The sequence below is a fragment of the Pyxicephalus adspersus genome, chromosome 5 (genome assembly GCF_032062135.1).
Source record: "Pyxicephalus adspersus chromosome 5, UCB_Pads_2.0, whole genome shotgun sequence".
In the NCBI taxonomy this organism is placed as follows: domain Eukaryota; kingdom Metazoa; phylum Chordata; class Amphibia; order Anura; family Pyxicephalidae; genus Pyxicephalus; species Pyxicephalus adspersus.
Window position 1 is genome coordinate 87,879,562 of NC_092862.1, and position 19,191 is coordinate 87,898,752.

General features: G+C 40.0%; 1 protein-coding gene across 2 annotated transcripts in view; it reads left to right on the forward strand.

Annotated features, from left to right (window-relative positions):
* The window catches only part of LOC140331223 (sodium-dependent neutral amino acid transporter B(0)AT3-like), a 122,572-nt gene that overhangs the window by 65,031 nt on the left and 38,350 nt on the right, over nt 1–19,191 (forward strand). For both annotated transcript variants that reach the window (XM_072412052.1, XM_072412053.1), the window contains 3 exons: nt 180–308; nt 388–544; nt 1,850–2,054. In XM_072412052.1, the coding sequence (XP_072268153.1) occupies nt 180–308; nt 388–544; nt 1,850–2,054 (491 nt within the window). The remainder of the gene's footprint in view (nt 1–179; nt 309–387; nt 545–1,849; nt 2,055–19,191) is intronic.

Sequence of the window (19,191 nt, forward strand, 5' to 3'; positions counted from 1 at the left end):
CAAAACACATTTGTGTCACAGCCAAAATGTTTAGCTATTACTGTATGTTTAAACTTGAAGCCCAACTCCAGGATTTAGAAGAAAATCAACTTATTAATATATTACTAAACAAGAAAATCTATCGAAATGTCTATCTGGAGAAACTGTAAATAGAATATTTTTATTATACTATATTTTAGGAATGACTGCGAGAAAGATGCTGTGACAATAGCTGTCATTAACAGTATGTCATCATTATACGCTTCTGTTCCTATATTTTGCATCCTGGGATTCAAGGCAAAACATGCTTATTGGGACTGTTTGGACAGGTAACAATAATTATTATTTCAAGTGTCATGTTTTTTTGAAATTATAATAAATAAATAAAGCTGTTTTTTTTTATTTCAGGAATACTGTTTCCTTATTAAATGAGTTTGATATAAGTGAATGGAACATTACAAGAGATAACTACAATGAGCATTTTGCTATTCTCAATGCTACCTACCCTGAAAGGATTCATCATCTTAAGCTAAAAGAATGTACTCTTCAGGAATTTTTGGGTCAGGTAATTTTCTTTACAGTTAAAATGGTTGGCCCATCATGAAAATCTACTCATAATGACTGCAACAGGTGTGCAAGCATTTTAACTTTGAATTTCATAGAATGACATGCCTAAATCATGAAGATGTTAAAAAGAAACATTGATAGAATAAACCAAATGCACTTACACACCACTTGGTGAATATAGAGCTTCAGAAATGTACACATTGGGCCTGATTTATTAAAGCTCTCAAGGACTTGGGACTATGGGCCTGATTTAATAAAGCTTTCCAAGGCTGGGGAGATTACACTTTAATCCGTGAAGCTGGGTGATCCAGCAATGGAATGGATCTGGTCCAAGTTTCAAAACATTTGCTGGTAAATAGCAAATTACTTTAAAGAAATACGGTTCAGGTTTACTGAATCACCCAGCTTCACTGATGAAAGTGTATCCTCTCCAGGCTTGGAGAGCTTTATTAAACCAGCTTCCATCACTGGAGAACCTAGGTGATCCAACAAACCTGGAGTTGATCTGGTCCAGGACTGAAAACATTTTGCATTTTGCAAATTATTTTAGGTAATCCATTCCAGGTTTGCTGGATCACCTAGGTTCTTCCATGATAGTTTATCTCCTCCAGTCTTGGAGAGCTTTAATAAATCAAATTTAAATGTCATCTACCAAGCATTTCAGGGAAAATGATTCACATACCTTTGTACACAGTAAACACACAGCCAATACAATAGCATGAATCTGGCTGACATACTTCTAGCACATACCATCTTCTGGATGCTTGATGTTACAGTCATTGAGTGTTTGTTACTCTTCCCTTTTCTATAATGCTAGCATTATTTAAGGTCTTATAAATAAACCCTAAAATCCATAACATCCATATGTAGTTGGTTGGCTCAATGTCAGTAGTCCTGTATAAGGGGACAGTTTCACAATCTATGCTCAAGGGAGCCTCTGTGAGCATCACAGCACCAACAGGAAGGGTCAGAGTTGGGAAATAGGTCATCAGCCTTAGATTTTACCCACTTGAGATGTACCCATCTCAGTAGGGAGGACCTTGAGCCACAGATGCATAAACATAACAAGCTTAACATATCCAGCAACCTTAGGCACTGAAAAATGATTGAAAATTTCTGTTTTGTTAATGTTCATCCTCCAGTTTTAAATAATTGGTTGTACAGTTTTCTGACACCCCAACTTTCCTCGGCAGAATTGAATATACCATCTAATATAAACACACATTATTTACCATTGTTTGCAATATTTATGCAGCTATATACAAACGTCATCTAATTTTTATATTTTTATTTATTCTTGTAGAGCGCTTCTGGCACTGGTTTGGCATTTATTGTCTTTACTGAAGCAATTATTCAAATGCCAGGTTCCCAAGTATGGGCTATTCTCTTCTTCATAATGTTGTTTAGCCTTGGTTTGTCTTCAATGTTTGGAAACGTTGAGGGAGTACTGACACCCATATTAGATCTTAAGATATTTCCAAAGTCTGTTCCACTAGAGGCTATATCAGGTAAGTTTAGCCACTAGACACCACAGACACAAAATACTGTATGTGTTTAAAAAAAGCATTGGGTCACCCATGATATAGTATATTTTAAAGCAATTTCTTTTCCTGACTCTCCTCTGGACAGCATGTACAAATGGGTAATCTCTGCCCCCTTGCTTTCCACAGGACCACTTTACCAAAACAATAAAAGTAACCTCCCTCTCCTATACAGGTGTTCTTTTTCTGTCCTTGCTCCAGGACCAAGAATTTGTTTTCCCTACCTCCCCCCCCGGTTCAGCCTTTCCAAGGGGAAGTCCCATCGCGCATGATAAATCCATCAAGTTTTGGGAATCCTGGTGCCGAGGGTATGATGATATGGAGCCTAAATAGCCCTTTGTTACGGGTAGTTGAGCAGCAAAAAGTTTTGTCTTACCTGTTTCCATTTTCTTTTGCTGTCTAAACAGTAGCTCAGTGCCTTGCACAGGTGCAGCAAACTTCAGCTCACAGCCATCATGCATTGTGGGCAGCATGGTGGCTCAGGTGTTACACTCCGGCCTTTGCAGCGCTAGGTCCTAGGTTCGAATCCCAGCCAGGACACTATCTGCATGGAGTTTGCAGGTTCTGCCTGTGTGGGTTTCCTCCCACATCACAAAACATACAGTTAGGGTAATTGGCTTCCCTAAAAAATTGACCTTAGACTTCATTAATGACATATGACTATAGTAGGGACATAAGATTGTGAGCTCCTTTGAGGGACAGTTAGTGACAAGACTATGGACTTTGTACAGTGCTGCGTAATATGATGCTGCTATATAAATACTGTGTAATAATAGTAGAGATGAGTTTGAAGGAAAGAATGTCTTTGCTTTCCATTGTCTCTCTGGGGTCACCTGCAGTATGGCTACAAGTAAGTGCATTCTGAGCACTTATAATTTGGTAAAAATTGTTGTTTTTGTTCATACAATATGACCTAGTGTACTATTGTTCTGCCTGGTATGGTGTTTTTTACCAGGATTCTATAATTATACATACCTGTTTATCATCCTGTGGTATTTGTGGTAAACACCTTGGATGTTTTTTCTTGGTTACTTTACATTTATTAATCATTAGATGTTAATGATTGCAATTGCTATCATAACACTGCTAATCTTCAAACTACTCCAGCAGGGGTAGCAGCCTTTGTTAGGTAACCATCACCGTCCTGCCCACAGAAGGCGCCATTTTGAAAAACTTTTTTCTGTTTTTTACTTCTTTTTAGCTGCTATGCTGACTGGTAGGAAGTCAGATAGAAAGTTTTTTTTGTAGATTTTGTTAGATACATATATATGAAAGATATATTACTTGTTTTAGTTGCTGGCTCACCTAACCTCGCCTCACAGGCACAAAAAATTGCGGCACAGGTGGGGGATGGATTCAGAAGATGGCCGGCACCTAAAAAAAGAGTGTTTCTTTCTGTTGTGGGATTAAAAGCCCTCCAAGAAAACATACCACAAAGTCAGAGCATGCTTCTCTCCAGCTCAGTCTACAGTGCCTCCAATGGAGGGTGTGTAACAAAGGATGTGTCTCCATGTAGGCCAGTTTTAATGGGTGCTAAGGCTTCCTTAATGCAGTGTGGCAATGCTACCAGGCATTTATCCAACTGACTAGTAATGTGCAATATGGGCCCCTCAGGTCAGCTAAGATTGACACCAGTTAATGTGTTGGCTATATGTATAGGTGATATTCTTCCCACTGGCAGCAATGCAGCCAGGCATTTATCCCACTGACCATCACACTGACCAGCAATGTGCAATCTGTGCCCATCAGGTCAGCTAACATTGACACCAGTTAATGTTTTGGCTGTATGTATAGGTGATATTTATCCCACTGACCATTACACTGACCAGGAATGTACAATTTGTGCCTTCCAAGTCAGCTAACTCCGACACCCAATAATGTTTTGGCTTTTTGTAAAAATGACATTCTTCCCACTGGCAGCAATGCAACCAGGCATTTATCCCACTGACCATCACACAAGTGTACAGTAATCTGTGGATGTGTGGTTTGTGACAATAGTTCCTTAAGATTCACAAATTGTTTCGGGGACTTTTCCAATCTTAAACTTTTTTTTGGAAAAGATGGATTTAGGCCATCAAGCAAAGAGAAACCTTCTGCCCTTTTTAAGTCAGTTCGCAGATCACTCTGCCATTGAAGTATGCTGGGCATTTGGCACAAAGGATTTGCCCTTCAAACTTATCTGCGCATCTTTCTTTAAAGAAGCAAATAAAGATAAAAAAGCACAACCAAGCCATGCATTATGTCTGCGCCCGAGACTTCCCCGCCTCCCTCTCAAGTATTTTCTGTTCAGCAAAGGGATGAAAGCCCTGGAAAAAAATCTCAGAAAGACAAGACCCCCCTAGCTTCTCTCAGTCCTATTCAACGATCCCCTAAAAGAGCAAGAGCGGAAAAAGAAAGTTCACCCTGTGAAATTACTAATAGAAAGAGGTCTCTCATTCCAGAAGCAAATCAGTGGAGCACCCGGAAAGTGAATCATGTTGGGCATGTGGCGCAAGAGCATTACCTTCTAAGTGGGAGTGGGCTATATGCTTTAACGAGTCAGGCCGAGATAAAGAAAGTGAATCAAGGCTAGAAAAAAGTGTCTGGTCAGCACCTAAAGAAGTTATCCTACATTTTAGAAATAGATTCCAATTATTTGATCACTGTCTAGATGGGGACTTAAAGCACTAGAAGGTTTTGTATGATAATCTTACAGATGACCTTGTTAGTCATTTGTCTGGCTCATTGGATAATTTCAATATATCTAGCAGAAGCTTACAGGCCTGTCTCAATTAGGGAATGCCACCAAACATTCTTCCTGTTTGAGATGTTTCAAACACCTCCATTTCACCTGTCTACCCTTCAGTCTTTCCACAGCTCCAAAGATGTTTATTAAACATTTGTCACAGGGATAACCTTGCTGTGGTTCAGGGAGTCAGCCTATGTCACTACTTGAACAACGTTCTTTGCTGACAATATCCAAAACCAAGTTGGAGAGTCACAAGAAAACAATTCCGCAAACTCTGACTCTGGTGATCAGAAAAGTCAAGGAGAGTCAATGAAGGGAATAGAAATTTGAGGATAATATTCATTCCCGTTAAATCTAGAACACTGTTGCCTTCGTACAAAGTTCCACAAATGGTGGTGTAGGCTCTAAGGGTTTTGTAGGGGTCGACACTGCCAGCGAAGGAATTATTATTATTTTATTATAATTATGCAGGTCAGATATTCTCATTACCAGAGAAAGTGGAACAAATATTGTCTATTTCCATCAAGTCAAAGTCATTTTTTTTTATTTTTATGGACAAAGAAGCATTTTAACTTTTCTTTCTCCCTAACCACAAGCCTAAAATCTGTTGGGTGATTATATGAGCAGATCATTTCTCAACCACAAGTGGCCCATGGGAAGACACAGTTTTTCAAGTTGAAAGACCTGCTTGCATCTCCAGTTATATCCAAGTGCCAGCAAATGCTGGCCATGACCCTGGCAAGGGGAAATTGATTTTGTTCCCTACTCTATTTATTCTTTCTTGCTAGGACTAACTTTTCCATGGCCGTTAGCAGTATTCTATCCCTGACTGCCCGGGACTGAATGCCAACTTGCTGGAAGGCAGAGGCTCCTAGCGTCTGGTTATTCTCGGTGGTGGCAGATATGCTCAAAGCTTACAAACATCTGAAAATAGATGCCACAATATAGAGAGAGTTTTTATTTGTATAGCAGAAATCAAGAGATTTCTTGGTTAACCCATCACCAGCACAGGTTCCAGAATGTTCTGCATTCAGCTTCAGACGAGGAAATCAGGGTCAATTTGTTTAGGTCCAAGTGTCAGCCCCCTCAACCACCAAGTTAATGGAACGTGTTTTGCGGTGACAGTTCTTCAAAGCAGTTGTGAAATTGAAGCCTTCAGTAAAGTAATTCTTCTCAGCAAAGGACTTGCCTCTGGTCCTACAAGTTCTCATGGAGTTTACCTTTCATCCAGTCTAGGTCTGCTCAGTAGGAAAATGGACTTGGAAGATTGAATTCTTGACTTACTGTGACAATGACAAGCAAGGTTTCAGAACTATGCACCCTCTTGGGAAGGAGTCATATTGCACCTATCTTCAAGAAATGTATATGCATCTATCATCGAATGTCTTATTTAAGGTGTATCCTGTGTATCACTGGAGACACTCATTTTCTAAAGGTTCTCTTGAAAATGAGGAAGATTTTCTCCATTTACCTACAGAGAAACAATGATTTGATAGTTGTAGATGTTCTAGTCAACCTCTCTAGCAGTCCTTTATGGAGCACAGCAGTATCTGTGACAGATTTTGCATTCTAGGGTTTTTAATACAATGTGGTATGCTTACATCATGAGAACTTGATTCCATTGCAGGAAGTCAAGAGACATTCAACTAGGGAAGAGGCAACCTTATAGACTTCATTTACAGAAGTATCTACGGAAGTGATCTGTAAATAACCAGTTGGAAGTCTTCCAACATTTGTTTAGCTTTATAGGTTGGAGCTTCAGTCACCTTGGGGCTTCCATTTGACATGTGGCTCTTTCTAAAGAGTTACTTTGTTTCCGTGCCATTGTTTGTTGTTTTCTTCCCCCCCTTTATGTCACTGCTTGCTACATCCCATTTGTACATGCTGTCAGGAGGAGTGTCAGGAAAACGGAAAATTGTTGTCATACTTACCTGTAATTTTCCTTTCCTGTAAACTCCTCCTGACAGCATGTTTCCCTCCCTTATTCTGTCGCAAGCTTGTTACAGAACTCCTCCATAAGAGAGGGAGGTTAGTTTTAGTGCTTTGGTAAAGTGGTCCTGTGGAGAGCAAGGGGGCAGAGATTACCCATTTGTACATGCTGTCAGGAGGAGTTTACAGGAAACAGAAATTACAGGTAAGTATGACAACAATTTTCCATTTTTTCAGTGGAATTGAGCTGCAGTATACAAAAGTAGAGTAAAAATGGCAACACTACTGCAAAGCAAAGTGTCACAATTTAACAAACTTTCAACCTTTACTCTGCTGCTGATCTCCTCTAATTCACTCTAGTGAACTTGTCACACTGTTTCCATAATGCTCAATGTCACAAAGCTCAAATCATTTCAAATTAATTTCTTGAATGTGACAAGGAGTTTGTTGTGCTAAAATAGCCTCTCAGTCACCAGACCCCAATCCAAGTGATCTTTGGTATGTGGAACTGGAGGTTTGCATCATGGATGTGCAGCTGACAAATCTGCAGCAACTGTGTGATGCTAGCATGGTAATATGGATCCTTGAGGGATATTTCCAGCATCTTTTTAATTCTTTGTCGCAAAGAATTATAGCAGTTCTGAAGGCAAAGGAAAATCAACATGGTACATATATACAGTTGGTAGGGATGAGCGAGAATGCCTCAGGCATTCTCGCGAAATTTTCTTCGAAGTTCTGATGGGTTCGCGAAATTTCACGAAACCATCGGAAATTACTATAGGAGAATTATCACGGCTGCATTAGATAATACAGCTGTGGGAATCCTCCTGTCAGTGAGCGATCCCCGGGCACTAAAGGTCAGAATGAGGGCAAGCCACGGGAATCCGGGAATCCTACAGTCAGTGAGCAATCCCCGGGCTCTACAGGTCAGAATGAGGGATACTTCTCCTCTCAGAGTCCAGAGTCATGCGGCTTGCGTTTATGAATGAACGCGGCCGTGGGAAAAATCAGAGGATTTTTCCCACACTGCATTCATTCATGAGCAGCCAATGAGACTAACACTGTGTTCCTGGATAGAGAAACTCTCTCCAGGAACACATAGTACAGGACTACCAACAGCAATCAGAGAAGCAGAGCTGCTCCACTCTCCTGATTGCTGTTGCCGCCCTGTAGTATGTGTTCCTAGATGGAGTTTCTCTATCCAGGAACACAGGACTCCTGTGTTCTTGGATAGAGAAACTCTAGCCAAGAACACATACAACTAGTAAAGAGATGCAAGAGGAATCAGGGGATTGGAGCTGACAGCTCCACTCCTCTGGTTGGTCTTGCAGGCCCCAAAAATTCGGTCTCCCTGGTCGAATTTACAAAGGCCATTCATGTTTGGTAAGTGAGAACGGCCCAATTCACCGCGAGACCGAATTAAAAAATTTGCTCGCTCATCTCTAACTGTGTGTGTGTGTCTATATATATATTATATATATATATATATATATATATATATATATATATATACATATATATATACATCCTTACCTGTCTCTTAGTTTTTCTTTTATATTGATGTTTAAATTAAACCCTCTCACCTAAATATTGTGATCAGGCCCTGTTCTGTTGCTGGCACTCCTCTTCCTGGTTCTGATCTTTTTTAATTTGGCCATGTTGATTATCCTGTCTGGCATGAGTGGACTGCTGAGCACACGTAGGAGTTCATTCAGTACCAGCAGCCCCCAGGAATGCCAGGATACCCGGAAAATTCCCAGCATGCAGGTCTCAGCATTTTTTTTTCACATGACCCAAAATTTGTTTTTCTTACACAGGCACAGGGTGAACATGCAAACTAAATGCATACAGCTAGTGCCCTGGCTGCCATTTGGACTGGGGACTCTAGCACATGGCAATTCAAATCACTTAGCCACCAATAAATTTCTTCTGTATTTTTTTTTTGCAGATCAACACCAGTGCTAAAGGAGGGAGTTGAGGGACATTTAGAGTGGGATTCAGAACAGAAATTTGGTTTGAAAAGAAGGGCCAGTGCCTTTAAATCAGGGACAGTTGTAAACGTTCATAATACTTACAATGTAAAGCAAAACTAGGGGTGGATGTTGCTAAACAAATTATTTAAAGATGTTTTCATTTATATGTGCCACATAGTTTTCTTTATATTCTATATTACACTAGTAACATTGGTAAAATCAACATTGAAAATACCAGAGATGTGGTTTGTTTACTGGGCAGAAGTAGGTTGGAACTCTCACTATACAAATTACTATACATGTTTAGCTTAACATTGCTGTCTTTTGGAAAAAAAAAATAGTGCTTTATACATAGAGCAGTGCTGTTGAATGTGTTGCATATTTCTGATTCAGTCTCTAAAACTTAGAAAACCATTCAAATGGCATGCAAAAGAAGCAGAAGCAAACTGTCACTGTGCCGAAGGGCAGGATAGTGGACCCTCTGTGTCACAGCTCAGTTAGCACAGACGTGCGTGGGGCTCGGAGTCTAAGCAGCTGCCTGGTCTTCACCAGAGCCTCTAGTGGTGAGGATAATACACTGCGGGCAACTGCCAGATTGCAGCCCCCATGCCTCAGAGCAAGAAGTGACTAGCGGATAGGATTCCTGAACAGGGCTGCCGCTGCTGGCTGCGGAGGAATGTGAGGCAGATGGTACAGACACAGGCACAGATCCCCTGGTCCGATGAAGGTAGTTTCAGCTTGTAGGTAACTGGATTAATTTTAACAAAAAACAGCAAAAGGACCTATGTATCGTATAGCAAGCTTGGGATAAGGCATCTGCAGCCGAACCTGCGTTGTGGAAAGCCACACTTTATCACCTGTCAAAAACCGGGGTGCATCGGTTTGTCAGACCATTTTTTGAAGCGAGCTGAGGAGCAAAGTAATGTCTCTTGGACCTTTTTCCAAATTTGCTGGATGTGATCCGCATGGCAGCTGCAGCAGGAACATCAGATGAGGAGGGGACTGGAAAAGGAAGCCTGGGATTACGTCCAGAGACAATCAAGGGGCTTAGACCTGTAGATTCACTGAAATGGTTGTTGTGGGCAAGTCAAGGCAGAAAGTCAGACCAGTTGTCTTGCTGGAAGCTGACATACAGGTGGAGATTGATGTGGACTTTATGATTTTCTAGAAGAAGGAATCATAAAAGACATTATACACAAGGCGTTTTAACTCATACCAACAAAAAAACTACACACATTGCCCAAAGGGGATCTATGGGTTCAGGCTTGTGACTAACTGACCATTGTATTATCAGATGTTCAAAGACTTTTTTCACTCCTAATTCCTCCTTTTTCACTCCTTCACGCCTAATTTACTTCTTAACAGAAGTATATATCAAGAAATCTGCATTGTGGGGGGTGGGAGTTGGGGGGGGGGGGGTTAATAAACATCCTGTATCTTGTGTCCCTTTCATGTGTCCAAAGTGTATTGAAGATCAAAGATGGTCACCTTGGGCATTGTGAGGAGATTCCCATGATATCAGGGTCATAAATTATTTCACTCAGGATTTCTGAAAAATCACGTATCACTTCTGTCCCTCCTTCTTTACATTGTATAAATACCATCATGTTTTTGAATAAAGCAGAACAATACCCACCTTTGATTGTTCTCACACGTGTTTGTAAAGACTACATTGATAGCAAGGAGTCTCTGTTCCTTCAAGAGGGAAATACGTTCATCCTCAACCGTTTTGCTGCCCAGTTATGAGGAAAGACTGAACTCCTGGATGAGCGACAACTACTGCTGAGGAGAGTGTGGTCAAAGCAGACACACAGCGTGCTTATGGTAAGCTTTTTTACCTTTTATGTCTGTTTTCACCTTGCTCTCTTCCACCAGTTCGCTCACCTGAGATAGTAAGTTTTTACCTGAACTGCACTTCTTGCTATAAACTAATACTTTTTGTGAATGTTGTATGAGACTGATGTACAGTGTGGTTATAAAGCCTCTACATTCTTGCAGTCCAGATGTGGTGTCTTTATGTGGGTATTGTTTGCTGCAGTTTTTGGATCGATCAGCATATCTAGGAATAGATATTTTATGTGAGAACATCACTAGGTCGATGTCTGAAAGAACCAAAAATTCGAATTGGCCCCTTTCCTTCGAAAACCTCTTTACTTCTAAGTGATTATGTTCCCTGCAACTTGTTAGGAATAGATTTACTTACCCAAATGAAAGCTGTGAAATAGGAGGGTATGATTGTTATGAGGTAATGTAATCATGAGGAAACAGAAAGGGTGAAGGATTCCCCAATCAAATATGCTGATCTTACTGTTTTCATAGACGGGTCTTGTTATAATAATAAGGGATATGCATTTTCTGGGTATTCTGTTGTTACTCAAAGATCAAGTAATAATTTAGGGGAAACTACCTTGAAATCAATCAGTCCAGGTGACAGAGCCAATGGCTTTGATACAGGCCTGCATAATGGGTAAAGGGTAGAAAGTCATGGGGTATGTCATGGGGTACACTAACTCACAGTTTATCTTTGGCATATGTCATGATTTTGGCCAGTTGTAAAAATTTAGGGGCTTTATGACAACTAGTGGAAAGCCTATAAAACATGCTGAGCTCATTAAGAAAGTCCTCGAGGAACTTTGGTTTCCAAACAAGGCAGCCATATTAAAATGTGAAGCCTATACTAAAGGCACTGATGACATTTTAATCGGAAATGAAATAGCTGATGCCATGGCATAAATTAGCAGCATTAAATGGTACTGAACCTATAGAGATCTTTGTGGCCACTTCCTCTCCTGAGAAACCTGATCAGGTAGACTAAACAGTCTAAAGAAACTGCATTTGCAAACTAATGAGGAAAAAAAATAGATCAAAAGTTCAAGGATGTACTGAGAAGGATAGACTTTGGACCCATGAGGATGGTAGATTCTGTGTGCCTCCTATGCTGTATACATATCTAACTCAGGCGATGCATTGCCCACCTCATCTGCCCAAAGGATCCATGATTTCATCAGTAACCACACATTGGATTGTCCTAGGATTTACTACTGTTACAGAACAATTTTGTCATGAATGTGAGATGTGTCAATTATATAATCCTGGAAATCCTGGAAATAAAAAAACAAAAAAAACCCTATGAAACAATTTACCTAAAGCCTTTTAGAGGTTACAGATTGATTGTTTAATTACCAAACTGTCACTGTTACAATAAATTGTGTGCAGATATTGCCTGGTGGAATCAGGAGAATCAGACCCTGGAAGTTATGTCAGAAGTTATGGAAGGCCTCCAGGTTGAACAGAAGTTTCACACGCCATATTAAGAAAGTTATATTAGCATATTATCCTCCCTAGCGGTAACCCAAAGTGTGACTCGGGGTGGAAAAAAGTTGCTAAAAGTGGTAACCCCGAGTCACACTCGGGGTTGGAACACCTATGGAAGGTTAGAAAACAGAGTGCTTACCTGATCCACCGGGTCCCGCGCCATCCAACGCTGCGATCTCCTTCTTCTTTCTTCTTCCTGCTTCTGCATCCGATGAGTCACCGGGGGAGTTCCCGGTGACGTCGGTGCGTGTGTACGTCTCGGCTGGGTGGGGCAGGAAATTCAAAATCTATTTGTATTGCATTCAATACAAAATAACTGTATTGAATGCAATGGATTTTTATGTGTAAAAGCTGTACATTGTTTTCAAGAATTTTTATTTTATAGTATATATAATAGTATGAGTATAATCTGTATTTTCTTTTTTTAAATTTAAAAAATATATATTTTTTTTAAATATTTAGAGTTTTTAATTTGATCAATTTATTGTTTTTAAATGATTTTGTGTTTCAAACTTTATTATACTCATATTATTATATTATACTGTAAAATAAATTTTCATGAAAAACAATTTACTGCTTTTAAACATAAAAAAAATGGAAAGAAATAAACCACAAGAGAGGTTAAAGGTGTCTTGCTGAGATTTATCAACATGCCATTCTCTATGGGTGAAAATCCTTCCCCTTATGTTAAAGTCTATTTTTAAATATTGTTTGCTAGGATAGGATTTTTCTTCCATAAGAGATGAAGTTAATAGATTGCCTATTGTATGTACAAGAGTTGCATAAACAGCTTACTAAGTTGCATGTCCAAGTTTTCTCTTCTATTCCAGATCTCTAACTCACTAGCGCACACCACCTACAACCAGGAAAATGATCCTACAGTCTTTTATGAATTTCACACCAAGGAGTCCATCTGAGAGTTATGGTATACGGGGAATACCAACAAAATCCTATAGGGATGTGTTTAAAGAAAATCCTGAGATTGTCTTGTTTGTGACATATCTACCAAATGAGACAATTCCAGAGTGTGAGGTCTGTCCTATTCTGGAAATCTTTTCTGAAATGGTTGATAGTGATGATTAAAAGACGAGACTTCTTCACCCATTAGTGTATATTCTGTGAATGCTATGGATTCATTTTTGGTAAGATGTAAACAAGGTAAATTGTATTCTGAGGATTAAAATGGGGAAAATGATGCATCTTGGTATATTATTTATGTTACTAGTAATGTGGGGAAAACAAAAACGACATGACAAAGTATGCAAAGACACTGGTATGGTGAAAACATGCACTTAAAGGAGGGGAAATGTCTATACTTAAGTTTCATTATACATGTTATGAGAGACACTTTCTTAATTTTCTATTCTTTAACCCCCCCTAGCGGTAATCCCGAGTGTGACTCGGGGTGGAAAAACCTTGCAAAAAGCGGTAACCCCAAATCACACTTGCGGTAACTTTAGAAGCCCCCCTTACCTCTGCCCCGCCTTCCAGCGGCGATCGGATGATCCCGCTGTGATGCCGGGGCGTCTGTCCGTCGGGGGCGTGGCCGGGCGGGAAATTTTCAAAGCAGATTACCGAGTAATCTGCTTTTAAATGCCGCCTGGGTCCCGGCCACACCGCTGCGCAAGATGTGACATCTTCCGGGTGATGCGGTGGAATGATGGATTCTGGGGGCGGGAAATTTAAAAGCAGATTACTATGAAATGTGCTTTTAAATTTTTTTTTTTACAGTAAAATATTATTAATATTAAACTACACAACAAAACATATAATAGAAGTATAAAGCGCTGTTTTGGAGGAATTTGAAAGCAGCGATAGCGATTTGGAGTCTCTTGTGGAATCGAGCGTTAGCGATTCACCAGGAAATTTGTCATCAGACCGCGAAAGTGAACTGAGTGACGATTCTGGACCTGAGGTCAGTGCTGTGCGCACATGGTGCTCCATTGACCTTGTTGCAGACCAGGCAGCACCACCAACAACGGCGCACCTAGGATGGAAATTGAGGCTGAATGCGATGACCCCCTGGCATACCTGAAGTTGTTTTTGACTGATGAAGTTATCGAAAAAATTGTTGTGGAGACAAACAGGTAAGCCGCTCTTGTGTTTGCTAACTTTTTGAAATTTTTTTGCTGATTTTTTTTTTTTTTATGCAAACTTGTATGCTGCCCTGTGTTTGCTAACTTTTTAAATTATTTCTATGCGTACGTGTGCTGCTCTGTGTTTGCTGACTTTTTGAAAATTTTTTCTAATTTTTTTTATGCAAACATATATGCTGCTTTGTGTTTGCTAACTTTTAAAAAAAATTTCTGCCAACAAGTGTGCTGCTTTGTGCTAACTTTTTATTTATTTTTTTTATGCCAACATGTATGCTGCTCTGTGTTTGCTGAGTTTTTGAAATTTTTTGCTACTTTTTTTTATGCAAACATATATGCTGCTCTGTGTTTGCTAACATAATACTTGCAACCTTCACATTATAAAAGAACATATCCTAAAATACCTTTTTTATTTTGTTTCATGCAGGTATGCTGGACAACAACAAGGTGCTCCACACCTGAGGTTTGCAAGAAGCAGAAAGTGGGAACCTGTGACCAAGGATGACATTTGGCTATTTGTGGGCTTGGTGATCCTGCAGGGAGTTGTGGGCAAACCCATGCAGAAGTGGTACTGGTCCAAGAATAAAATGATTGCCACTCCATTCTTTGTCACAGTCATGCCAGAACACCGCTTTTCCCTCATCATGAAGTACCTGCATTTCACAAACAATGAAGAATCTGATGAGACTACCCATCCTGCACCAAAACTCAAGAAAATTTGGGAAGTGTCTCAGATGATTCTACAAAATTTCCAGCAAACCTTTGTGCCAGAAAGAGATGTCAGCATTGACAAAAGTCTAATGGCTTACAAAGGGAGGCTCAGCTGGGGGCAGTACATTGTGTCAAAGAGGGCACTATTTGGCGTGAAAACGTATATGCTGTGCGAATCCTCATCTGGCTACATTTGGAATACAGTACTGTGCACTGGAAAAGGGACACAGTTCAACCCCAGATACAGCCATTATGGATTGGCAACATCTTCAGTGCTATCCCTCATTGAGCCATTGCTAGGTCAGGGCTATTGTGTCATAACTGACTTTTCTACACCTCTCCTGAACTTTATGAGTTCCTTCTGCAACACAGAACAGATGCCTATGGAATCTTTAGGGCTAACCGGTGCAACCTGCCATCACTGTTTGCAAAAGGGAAGCTGAAGACAGGAGAAATGGTTGCCTGTCAGAAAGGAAAGATGATGGCCCTGAGATGGCGTAACAAGAAAGATGTGTGCCGGATGAGTACTGTCCATGATGCCTTCACCGTTCTGGTACACACAAAACGTGGGAAAGAAGTGATGAAGCCACAGGTGGTGATTGACTACAACAACACCATGGGAGGTGTCGACAGAGCTGACCAAGCCATGACATTCTACCCAGCGATGAGGAAACAGCAAAGATAGTACTACAAAAAGATTTTCAAGCATCTAGTTGAGCAGTGCCTATGGAATGCCTACATTCTGTACAAAAAAAATAGTCAGAGGCCTGTGAATCATTCAGACTTCATTTTGCAAGTTTCTGAATCCATAGTCAAGAACCACCAAACACCATCAGTGGCTATGAATAGACTTGGACGTCGTGCTTCCACCATTGTCAACCCAGAACACCTGACCGGTCGTCACTTCGTTGAATACATCCCACCAACCCAGAAAAAGGCAGTACCTACAAGGATGTGCATGGTTTGCTGCTCAAAGACCGATGACAGAGGAGGAAAGGAACGCAAAAAAAACAGGTTCTACTGTCCTGACTGTGATGTTGGCCTTTGTGCAGCATCCTGATTCAAAATCTACCACACCCAGGATGTCTACTAAAAATGTAAATATTTTTTTTTTCTAAAATCTGCATTTAATTTATATTATTATTTATCAATAATATTGCACCCTTGTTTGGAAAATTTCAGTAGGAAATTTTTGAAAAAATATATAAATTTTTTTGATAAATTACATTGTTGTGGACTAATATTTCATTAGTTTTTTAATTATGATTTATAATTATGTATTATATTATAATTTATGATTATAATATAATAAATAAATATAATTATTATACCCGGGAATTAATCCTAAGAATTACAGGCCCACAATATAAACAAAAATTTCTATGCAAACAAAATAGGATCACTTTTTGCATAAAAAAACTGACAGAATTAGAATGATGCTAGGGGGGTTAAAGTGGTATACTGATATGCAAATCAATCTTGGGGTATATTTTCTTGGTCCAAATCCTTGGAAATGGGATGTTTTATGTAATGGTATAGATTTACCCCGAATAAATGAGTGAATGAATAGATGGCCTAGGAATGAGGAAATGAAAGGTGTGAATGTGACCACTGATTGAAGGACCCTGTGGGTACAATTTGGGAATTTTGTATGGCCATTTTGTAAAGGTTACTGGACATTTATTGTTTCAATACAGTTGGAAAGAATAATTACCCAGGTTTAGGTGATTTGGCAACGGATCCAAGACAATGGTGCACATGGTAAGGTTGGGGTAAGGTGTGTGTAACTGTGTTTCAAAAAATCAATATGAAAAATGTTTTGGAGCCTGCAAAATTGAATCTTGGTAAATGTAGTGTACCCATAATTGAAGCTTCAGACTTGGTAGTCCCACAAGTTATCCTCACAATGGATTGTATTAACAGGAACTCAACATAGGAGGCGCACAGAATCTACCATCCTCAATTATGCACTTGGAGGATAACAATGAAAGAATATTTGATTTGATTAGAGTTGATAAGTGGATGAAGAGATATACATAAAGAATCAAATCTATATGCTCAAGGGATGGCTATTGTTGGGGTATGCTCGCAATAAAGAGCTATCTTGGATAGAGCTTTGCAGGCAGGTGGAATTGCAATAGAAACAATAAACACTATGGATTTGGAAAATAAGTGTAAAAACAAAAAAACATGTACCTCTATTTAGATAACTCCTTTTGAACTGTAAGATTCAGGGTGAATTACGTAGGGGCAACCCTTTAATGGGACTCCCCAACTTTTGATGTCTAAGGGGACACCTCCTTTGTTTTGGGTGTCAACAGAGTTTGATCACCTGTGAGAAAGATGGATTGAATCTCATATAATCAAAACAGGTATGGTAGATGTGGGCAGTAAACTCCTGTGAGGGTTTTCTGTGAATACCATGATGCACAGTGCAAGCTCCAGGCCTACAGTCTTCCCTGGCACCTATGACCTACATCTAAAGTTTGGGAAATCATCTTGGATTACCAGTGCTGGATACCAAAACAGGTATGGTAGATATGGGCAGTAAACTCCTGTGAGGGTTTCCTGTGAATACCATGATGCACAGTGCAAGCTCCAGGCCTACAGTCTTCCCTAGCACCTATGACCTACACCTAAAGTTTGGGAAGTCATCTTTTATTACCAGTGCTGGATACCTTTTATTTTTTTTTTGGCTTATGCAACACCAATTTGAATCTAAGCCGGTGTTGCAAGCGAGTAAGTGGTGTGGATGGCAGGCTCCCCAAGTCTCTTGTATGAGTACAAAATCCTTGACGGTACTATAAGTTCAGAGAATGAATTTGAGGAGGGAAATTATGTAGACTTTATGATTTTATAGAAGAAGGAATCATAAAATACATTATACACAAGGCTTTATAACTCATACCTACAAAAGACTACACACATTGCCCCAGGGGGATCTCTGGGTTCAGGATCATAAATTATTTCACTCAGGATTTCTGAAAAGTCACATATCACTTCTGTCCCTCTTACTTTACATTGTATAAATACCACCATGTTTTTGAATAAAGCAGAACAATAACCACCTTTGATTGTTCTCACACATGTGTCTGTAAAAACTACATCTATAGCAAGGAGTCTCCGTTCCTTCAAGAGGGAAATATGTTCATCTTCAACAGGATATTGCTCCAGAGATTGATTGGTTCGCTCCGTTTGCTTATTTGACTGAGGGTGGTAGGCAGAAGAGAAGTCCAACTTTATTTTCAACATGTGGCAGAGGGCTCTCCAAAAACGAGAAGTGAACTGAACTCCATGGTCAGAAACAATGTGTGATGGCAAACCATGCAGACGGATGATTTCTTTGAGAAAGATTTTTGCCAAAGTGAGAGCAGGGAGAAGACCAGGAAGGGGAACCAAATGGGCCATTTTTGAGAACTATGAGTCCAAGGTTGTTCAGGAATCGGAAGTGGCTGTTAAGAACCAGAGGGAAACCTGTGAGGCACCGTGTGCCAGGCACACAGTGCTAGCAGCCACAAAATCCCACACATCCTGTTTCAAATCTGGCCACCAATGTTTATGGCAAATCATGTCAAAGGTCTTGCGTTGCCCATGGTGATCAGCAAACTTGGAGGCATGTCCTCATCGAAAGACCAAAGGGCGCTGGCCCTTTTTAACAAAGGTTTTCCCTGGAGGGATTTGGTCCAGCCGCACTGGAGCCATGGGCAGAATTACATAGTACATAGTTACATATTAGGTTAGGTTGAAAAAAGACATACGTCCATCAAGTGCAACCACTAGGGAAATAAACATATAACAGATATAAAACCCTATAAGACATAGTTGGTTCAGAGGAAGGCCAAAAAAACCCTGGTACAATTTGCTTCAACGGGAAAAAAATTCCTTCCTGATTCCATGAGGCAGTAGGATGTTCCCTGGATCAACAGTCACTGTTATTTTTACTTTAAAGCCTTAATAATAAGAATATAAGTTATATTCTGTGCTTCTAGAAAAACATCAAGCTTTTTCCTAAAGTAATCTATAGTAGTTGCTGAAACTACTTCCTGAGGGAGCTGATTCCACATTTTCACAGACCTTACAGTGAAGAATCCCTTCCTTATCTGGAGCTTAAACTTCTTTTCCTCCAGACGCAAAGAGTGCCCTCTTGTTCTCTGTTAATGTCCCCATCTTTGCAGTCCATTCCTCTTTTATTACAAGAAAGTACTTTACTATCTTTAGATATTGCAGCTTGGCATTGCATGCTGTTATTAAGTCTATGATCTACCAGAACCCCCTGATCCTTTTCCATTTCTGACTCCCCGAAATGTATTCCCCCTAGATAGTATGAAGCATGCATGTTGTTAGCTCCCAAGTGC